The sequence below is a fragment of the Hemitrygon akajei genome, chromosome 32 (assembly GCF_048418815.1).
Source record: "Hemitrygon akajei chromosome 32, sHemAka1.3, whole genome shotgun sequence".
In the NCBI taxonomy this organism is placed as follows: Eukaryota; Metazoa; Chordata; class Chondrichthyes; order Myliobatiformes; family Dasyatidae; genus Hemitrygon; species Hemitrygon akajei.
In genome coordinates this window covers 14,714,632-14,723,437 of record NC_133155.1, presented here as the reverse complement: position 1 = coordinate 14,723,437, position 8,806 = coordinate 14,714,632, and the positions used below count along the sequence as shown (strand labels likewise).

Genomic DNA, 8,806 nt, shown 5'->3' with positions numbered 1-8,806 from the left:
AAAATTACTTAAATGTTTAAGCTTTGACTTGAAGAATGAACATTTGGATGAGGGATTGATTGATGGCACTTAACCACATGCACATGAGGAGGCATACAGGGCTGCCAGGTCTAGCAAAACTACTCACCAAATTGTGATAAATGCCAGGGTAATGGAATTATTCTATACATTTTTAAACATATGAATAATGCAAGCAAGTAATACATTTGATAAATAGTTTTACCCAATCCAAATGACAATGATGCTCACTACACTGAAAACGAATAGATTATGGATTAGATTTTTCCTTTATTGATAGTTCTGAAACACTCTTTATTTTCCTGGGAGAATGATACCATCGTACTGTAAACAGAAAGGGAAAAGGAAAGCATTAGAAAGTGAAATGTCTTAGATACAAATTTCAAAGACAACCCAGACCAATGACTTAAATCTGGAAAGCTCAAGGTACCTTTTGTTGAAACCAGCGCATGGCCTCCTCCTTGCTGATCCTGTGTTTAGCTCCAATGCGGCCACGTTTACGCTTCTTATCAGCAATGCTGAAGCCTGGTCTACCCAGAACCTACAAAACGAGGAGAGACAGGAATCACACCAGAAACAGTCTACAGGCAAAAGAAAAGTTTTCTTCACCAAAGCTGGCAGTATTAAAAAAATGCTGTATATCTGTCGGGGGTGAGCATTCTCAGGCAGTGGGAAACTACAAAGAAGATGGGCTTAACTAAGCAACTGAATACCAGCAACTTCAGTTGGTAAATAGAGGTTTTAGGGAAGCAAATTTAAATGCATATAGTCAATGGGAAAAATGGTTGAACATACAGACAACAGAGGCAGTAGAAGAAAGGAAGACTAAGGAACTCTTATATAAATGAGGCAAAATGGAAGTATAGGAATGAAAAAAGAAATTAAATAATCCAATTTATAAATTTTAAGGCGTAGAGCAAAAGTGTGGCAGTAAGTGGATAAATATGAATTAAGAGTTTCATTGCAGTCAACAGGACAAGTTGTTGTTGATGAAAATGCTTAAACAGAAACTGTCTGAAATTGGTTGAGCACAGAGTGTACAGTGAATTATTAGTATTTGATCTGTCACAAAGAATGACATTGGTAATCAACTTCAGTAAAATGTGGTTCTGAAACTGACTAAAAGATAAACAGTTCAACATGAGACACCAGGTCACAAACACGAGAAAATTTGCGGATGCTGGAAATCAAAAGCAATGTACACAAAATACTGCAGGAACTCAGCAGGCCAGGCAAAATCTATGGAAAAGAGTAACTGTTGATGTTTTGAGCTAAAACCCTTCATCAGTCTTGATGACTTCCTCCAGTATTTTGTGGGTGTTGCATAGGGCATTAAGTGTTTCCCTGATTATAATTCTACTGGAATATTGTCAAGGGCCGTGGTTTTCATGGACAAAAAAAATGATGAATCATTTAAAAGCAAATGAAGCACCAGCTTTGGAAAATAAAATGGACAAAGTTAAATGTTGATTAGAAACATGAGAACAGGTAGAAAGACACATACAGGAAGTATTATGGGCCATAAAAATGTCAATGCTTCTGTCAATACAAGATTAATGACAATTCAGTAGATTATCCTCTACAGTAAAGTTTTTGAAATGGATTGTTAATCAGAAGAAATTACATGTTTATCCGCTATGTGAGAACAACATGTTTTTTCAACATATGGTTAGAACATCAATAATGAATGGTTACAGAGAGAATCTGTAATTTAAGAACTGTGTAAACATTTAAGAAATTTTAATTTAAAAAAAATATATAAATTGGAACAGGAATAAGTTTACAGCAGATAAGTCTAGTTGAAGAAAAACACTGACAACATTTTAAGTGTTCCTACTTTCCTTTAGTAGGATCCAGGGGACACTCGCAGGATGTTTGCCTTCATTGCCGTTCTCAGCTTGCTCCACCAACATGTCCTGAAACCACCCAAGAGTCTCCCCAAATGTTATTATTAAGAACAGATACCATTGTATGCCCTGCCTCAGCAAATTATGACTCAAGCTATTTCAAAATTGTGAGTAGCTTAATCATTGTTTATGAGTAACAAACAGCATATGACCTAGAGATATCACATACTATAGCTCCATTTGAATATCAGTATCTTCCATTCTCTCATCAAATGCTGCTAACTGTTGGTTGGACAAAAGGAAGAATCATTAAAATAACTGTAGTTTACATATTACTACTCAGCCAAGATATATTTCCTCTTCCTCTCCAATTTTTTCCCCTCCCCTGAAGGCAGGCACTCCTTACTCAAGTGCAGTTCCACAGATTTGGTCTGTTACTATATCCAAGTAGCCTTTCTTCTTTTGTGAGTACATACAACAAACAGCAATCATCACAAGTTTAGCTGATTCTCATAAGACAGTTACAACAGTATAAGAATATCAGCACCAGGAAACTTTGGGCCTCAGGGCCAAGGGTTGATTCTTGCTGGCTAATGAGATGCAAAATATAGTTTTGCAGTACAGTAAGTTAGTCTCACTGGGACTATATATAAAAAAAAATCACAACCTCACCTGGAGTACACTGTGCAATTTTGATCTTCAAATCTAAATATCTATATTCTTGCCTTGCAGTCAAGGCATCAGTTCTGTGGACTAAATCCTGGCATGAAGAATCATCCTCAAGGAAAGACAATGAGAAGTTGGAATATACTAACCAGAGATGAGATCAAAGTGAGGTGATCTCTTTGAGAGAGTGACCTCCATGTTTCAAGGGGTGATGTGTGCTCCTAGAAAATGAACCACTCTGCGATTTTCCATGACCAAGAACTACAAATTTAAAAGCTATAGATGAACTACAAGTTCTTCACAACATGACATTCATGCATAGTTTAAAGTAAACCGGGAACACCCAAGGTTATTGACCAGCACAAGTTAACCAACTCCCTCGTCCATCACACCAGTGCAGAATGGCACCTATAGGAAACATTTTTTTTTAAAAAAAGTATTGGATTGTTCTGTGGATCGTTTTACTTATTAGTTTTTTTGTGGTTTTTTTTTACTTACTTTATGGACAGCAGCACTGAAAGTGACCTGCTAAGATAAGTTCTTGGCCTGGAGTCGATGAAGCTGGGCTGGGAAGAAGGTCTCACAAGGGGGAATTAGTTTTGACTAGCATTAAAATCACATTCATTCAAATGTTTTAATCAAAGGCAACTGTATAACTGATGACACATACCACATAAAAATCCAAACCATAGATACCAATGCTTGGGTCATACTTGATACCCAAATCAATATGCTCCTGAATGCCAAAGCCAAAGTTGCCAGTGTCAGAGAAGTTATTTTTCCTCAATTCATATTCACGAACCTGTAGGTGAAAAGAATTAAAGAAAAAAATACTTTTAAAAAGCTTCCTCTAATGCTCCATTTTTATAACACATAATTCACAAATAATTGCCAATTTTAAGAAAACAGCATTTAGGCTCTTCTTGGGTGGCACGGTAGCATAGTGGATAGCACAACGTTTACAGTACAGGTGACATGGGTTCAATTCCTGCTGCTGCCTGTAAGGAGTTTGTACGTTCTCCCCATGACCGCGTGGGTTTCCTCCAGGTGCTCCTGTTTCCTGCCACAGTCCAAAGACGTACCAGTCAATAGGTTAATTAGTCATTGTAAACTGTCCTGTGATTAGGTTCGGATTGCTGGGTGGCATGACTCAAAGGGCCAGAAGGCTATACACCGTATACCAATAAATAAATGAATAGATAAATAGAAAGATAGAATTATTTTCTATAAAAAGCTGCTCAAGATTATTCCTAGGTAAACTATAGTTTATTTAGAATATTTCATTTAAATTAAAAGATCTAAAAAAGCAAAAGTAAACACCAGAGATATTTTGGATTAGCTAAAAAAAAGCCCAGATTTTGCACATGCATACAAAGTATCCAAAGTTTCTGTGTTAATTATGGCCCCAGATTTCAGTCTCAAAGATGACTGGGCAGACACATATTCCTTGGAATGGATTAAATCTTAAGTATTTCAGTCTGAACACTTAGTGCAAGATTATGGATTCTGCTTTTGGAAAAGCAATTCTATATCAAGATTTAAGAAATTGTGTCTCCATGCAATAATTATCTCTAAAATCAGCCGAAGTGTCCGACGAGAAATACAAGGCGGTACATATTTTACGAATGAACTGCCATTACTCAATGCAAACATGCAAGAAACACATGCATAATTTAATGAATTGCTAGATCATGCTTAATTCATACACCAAGGAAAATAACAAGTGAAGTTAACAAAGATCTGTCTGTAACTTAAGAAGTGGGTATCAAGTATTTACTTTCTCAGCGAAATGAATAAGAAATCAAAATTACAGCCATTACTTCCATTGACAATATTTACTACAATTTTCAAAAATTATATATTCACAATGGTATTAACCCTCATTAGCAGTACCAATTTATACCACATCCCAAACACTGGGCACTCATAACCAATTTCTGACGGTGACAATTTCAGAAAGAGACAGACAACTGCACATAAAGAGACAGTTATATCTCAGTCATTTTAATACAATCTATCTCATGCTGGACAGATCATAAGTCAAATCATTAAAGCAAATCTTCTTATTTATTTACTTAGTGATACCGTGCGGAGTAGTTCCTTTTGGCCATTTGAGCCTCACTACCCCAACGTCCCCGACAACCCTGATGATGTTTCTATCATTCATTCTATGGGATTTCTTGTTTAGTGGATGTCTGCAAAGAGTAAGAATTTCAGGTTGTATACAGGTTGTCCCTCCTTATCCACGAATTCCACATGCGCAAATTCAACCAATCGCGAAAACCCAGAAGTGCTCTTCCAGCACTTGTTCGAGCATGTACAGACATTTTTTTTCTTGTCATTATTCCCTAAACAATGCAGTATAACAACCAGTTTACATAGCATTTACATTGTATTAGGTATTATAAGTAATCTAGAGATGATTTAAAGTATACGGGAGGATGTGCATGGGTTATTGTAGATCAGGATCGAAAAAAATCGTAAGTTCTCTTACTAAGAAAGTCGGAACAGGTACATCCGGTATTATTTAGTGTCAGTTAGTCAAACGTTTGTCTTAGTATATAGTATTTATTTTACCTTTCTATGCATATAAAACACTTAAGAACGTATGTTTCAGCACCAGGCTCGGGAACGGAAGTTCTCGGGACTCAGGACAGACCGCTCCCAAGTGCGCTCTCCACCATGCCGGGTTGATGTGGAGGATCAAAAGCCCAAAACCCCAAAACCCAATAATTAAACCACTGTGTTGCTTAGTAATAATTGCAGCTTTCCTCGGGGCAGGGCCTTTCTCACTTTATCCTTTAAAATTGTTCCGATCATTGACCAACGTAGCTTAACGCTTTTCCAATGACCGATGGCGTTTCACCTCTTTCCGATCGCTTTATTATTTCCACTTTATTTTCAATCGTGATTATTTTCGCGACTAGAAACACTATGGATTCAGATCTCTGCCGCCAGGTCCTAATGTCCTCCGCACTGAGACAGGTTAAATAAGGTCTGGGGTTCCACTGGGCCCTAAGGTCCACCGCATTGAGACAGGTTGAATAAGGGACTTGAGCATCCGCGAATTCTGGTATCCGCGAGGGGTCCCGGAACCAATCCCCTGCGGATAAGGAGAGCCAACTGTACTGTAGACATTCGCTGATATTAAATTGAACTACCTGAACCATTTGAATCTAATCACGGGACAATTTACAATGATCAGTTAACCTATCCAATATGTCTTTGGATCATGGGAGGAAATCAGAGCACCCAGAGAAAACCCACACATTCCATGGGGAGGGTGTACAGAGACTCCTAACAGACGGCACCAGAATTGAACTATGAACTCCAACGCCCCGACCTGTAATAGCGTCATGCTAACCACTATGCTACCATGGCACTCCTACAATTTGCCACAAATTTCACATTGAACTTTCATTAAAACAATTGTCAAGGGGAAAAAAACTTAAAAATTAAAAAGTTCATCCATCCTTTCAAAAAAGTAAAAATGATTTATACAAACTATTATGAATTGAAGTAAAAGAACTTACTTTAAGGCCCTTTTCCAGAATTTCTTCGGCTTTTGCACCGCGGACTGTGCAGTGAACAGCAATCTTTTCATTTCTCCTGATACCAAAAGATCTCACAGTATAGCGAGCTAATGGAGAACAAGTTTTATTCATCAGTACATTTTAAGTCAGCAGAGGTAACATGCAGAAGATTTGCACATTAAGTGTAAGTTCTCCAAATTAGCCCTGTAAGTTTTATAAAGCTCAACACACCTTTGGAGAACACAGGTGTTTGGCCTGTTAGCTGTTCCAGTACTTTCGCAGCTCGAGTAAGTCGATCACCACTTTCACCAACACAGATATTCATACAGAGCTTTCTGATACGAAGCTCACGCATAGGGTTTTCTTTCTTCTCAGTTTGGTCCTAAAATACAGCATCTCTTTAGAAAGCAATATATATTATTTATTTATTGAGATACAGCACGTAGTCGGCCCTTCAAGTCACATTGCCCAGCAATCCCCCAATTTAATCTGAGCCTAATCTCGGGACAATTTACAAAGACCAATTAACCTAACAACTAGTATGTCTTTGGATTGTGGGAGGAAACCCACACAGTCACAGGGAGAACAAATAAACTCCTTACAGGCAGCGCCGGGAATTGACTGTGTGTCACCTGTGCTAACCACTACGCCACCATGCCATTTTGATGACATCAAAAGGTTTACTTACAGCTGGTTCAAAATTCAGTCCAGCATTAATATCTTTATCCTTCCTCAACTAAAATTATATCTTATGTGATTTTTGCCTCTGTACTTGCTCAACAAATTATAACAGAAAATGCCAATAGGAATTGAGTACATTTTATATATAAAACAAGCTGACTTCAAATAGCATCCTTGGATAAATGGCATTTGTATGAATTATTACAGTATGTAATTGATAATGAAAACAAATTGTGACTCTTTTCTTGTTATATATAGGTATCAGTACGCTCAATAAATTTTACAACAGAACCACAAGTTCCTCGGTTTCACCTGTTTCGAAGATCACATAATCAATCAGCTTGAATTATAATTTTAGCAGACTTAATGTCACTGCTCCATAGTCATAGCTAAATTTTATAGGATTATTTACTTCTGTACATTCTTACAAACAGCGATTTTATAAATTATAAACATCACCCTTCTTACACCTGAATTTGTCTACAGTTAATTGAAATAGATAAAAGTTTGCTCCTCCTGGAGGAGCAAACTTAGCAAGTCAAATTATATGATTTCAAGCTGTGAATGTTCTTCATTTACAAGATTTTTTGAAAATCAGCAACAATTAACACTTAGACAGGCTGAGTATAAGCTTTTATAAAATATAGACTTTTGTCAAGTTATAGATCACTGCTGTAAAACCTAATGCATGATTTTAATTCCCAAACTGAACTTGTAGCTCACAAAATGAGTTGCACCTCAACAGAACTAAAACTGAAATCCAAATCACTGTGAACATGAGGCCAGCATTCCACATCTCCAAGCAGATCCCTATGCACCTAACTCCCATCCAAAAAAAATTTCAAACACATTTTGAAATCCTTAAAGTCTTGTATTAAAATATGACTATTTAAGAAGTCAGTGTAATGCCCAAAATAAATCTAAACTAGAAGTTAATTGATGTCCTCAGTGTGATCAGTATGCAGTGAAACAAAAGCAGTTTTCCTGGAAGAGGGGGGTGGAATAACCCCTGTATTAGTTAAATGATACCTAATGATACAACTCCTATATTGTCAGGTAAGTATTAGATACTGAATTAGATTTCTCTACACCCCTTTCTACAACCTCCTACTACACCCTGAAACGTTCACTTTGCTGCTTACAGTAACATAAGTTCCTGATTTTATATTTTCTTAATTTCATACCCCATGTTCCTAACGTCTAAGTACATGTGATTTAAGCAAAAGTCGCTGCACGTGGTCAGTGCCCGGCCCATCAAATGCCCTTTACAACATTTTTTTTTGGTCACCCATATGATACATAGCTTTAATGCAGTCTATGAGTGCTGGATTCCACCACCACCGCCCAACCCAGATATCACAACTTTTCCCTTTAAAATAAAAGCTACTCCTGACAGAAAAGGCTTAAGGTAGTGTGAAACGCACTATCATCAGTTAACAGGTGTTGGCCCTAGCAACGCAGAAACCACCGTGTAGTCTGCGGCCTAATCTGGCTTCCACATATTTCCGGAGAAGGAGCTTTTGTTCCACTTTAGGCTAACAGATAAAAGCGAGCAGAAATTCCCCTCAAAGCACTGATGCTCCCCTGATGCGCAGTAGTGACGCGGAACCGTTCCTTCACCATCCCCTCCCCCTTTGCCTCCTTACCGCCATGTTGGTCGAGAAGATGGAACGGCGACAGCAGCTCAGAACATTTCTTCTCAGGCCCCGAAACTAGCGGCGGCTGAAGGTCGGCCAAAAAAAAATATCTTCCTAGTGCCGAATGAACAAAGTAGCGCCACCATCTCCAAGCCGGGAAAAATGCATCCCATCCTCAGCAGGGCAGTCATCCCCGACAATGAAACGTCTGAGGGGACAGGCATGAGTGTTTTAGGGAAACCTAGAGCCAAAGACCCCTTTATGTGATCCAGTTTACATAAAGTATGTTACGGGATCTGAGAAGGGGCCCAAGTTATTGCGAAAACGAGTGGCGATGTCTCAATTCCAGTGTCAATCAAATTTGTTTGTACTCAGATTTAACTTGTGCATATACCTGACGGGCCATTATCCTCCAGCGTTTTAA

General features: G+C 38.1%; 1 protein-coding gene across 2 annotated transcripts; it reads right to left on the bottom strand.

The window, feature by feature from the left end:
* Positions 1-268: 268 nt before the first annotated feature.
* rpl11 (ribosomal protein L11) lies at positions 269-8,544 on the bottom strand. Of its 2 annotated transcripts, XR_012097011.1 has the most exons (7): positions 8,392-8,544; positions 6,296-6,446; positions 6,065-6,171; positions 3,202-3,333; positions 3,030-3,110; positions 449-559; positions 269-342 (listed from the first exon to the last, which is right to left on the bottom strand). XR_012097011.1 is itself a non-coding variant. In XM_073034717.1 (6 exons), the coding sequence occupies exons 1-6, from the start codon at positions 8,395-8,397 to the stop codon at positions 313-315; spliced, it is 537 nt and encodes a 178-aa protein (XP_072890818.1). In that variant the 5' UTR covers positions 8,398-8,544; the 3' UTR covers positions 269-312. The 2 variants fall into 2 exon arrangements, 1 of the variants encoding a protein (XP_072890818.1); XM_073034717.1 differs by lacking the exon at positions 3,030-3,110.
* Between the last annotated feature and the right edge of the window lie 262 nt (positions 8,545-8,806).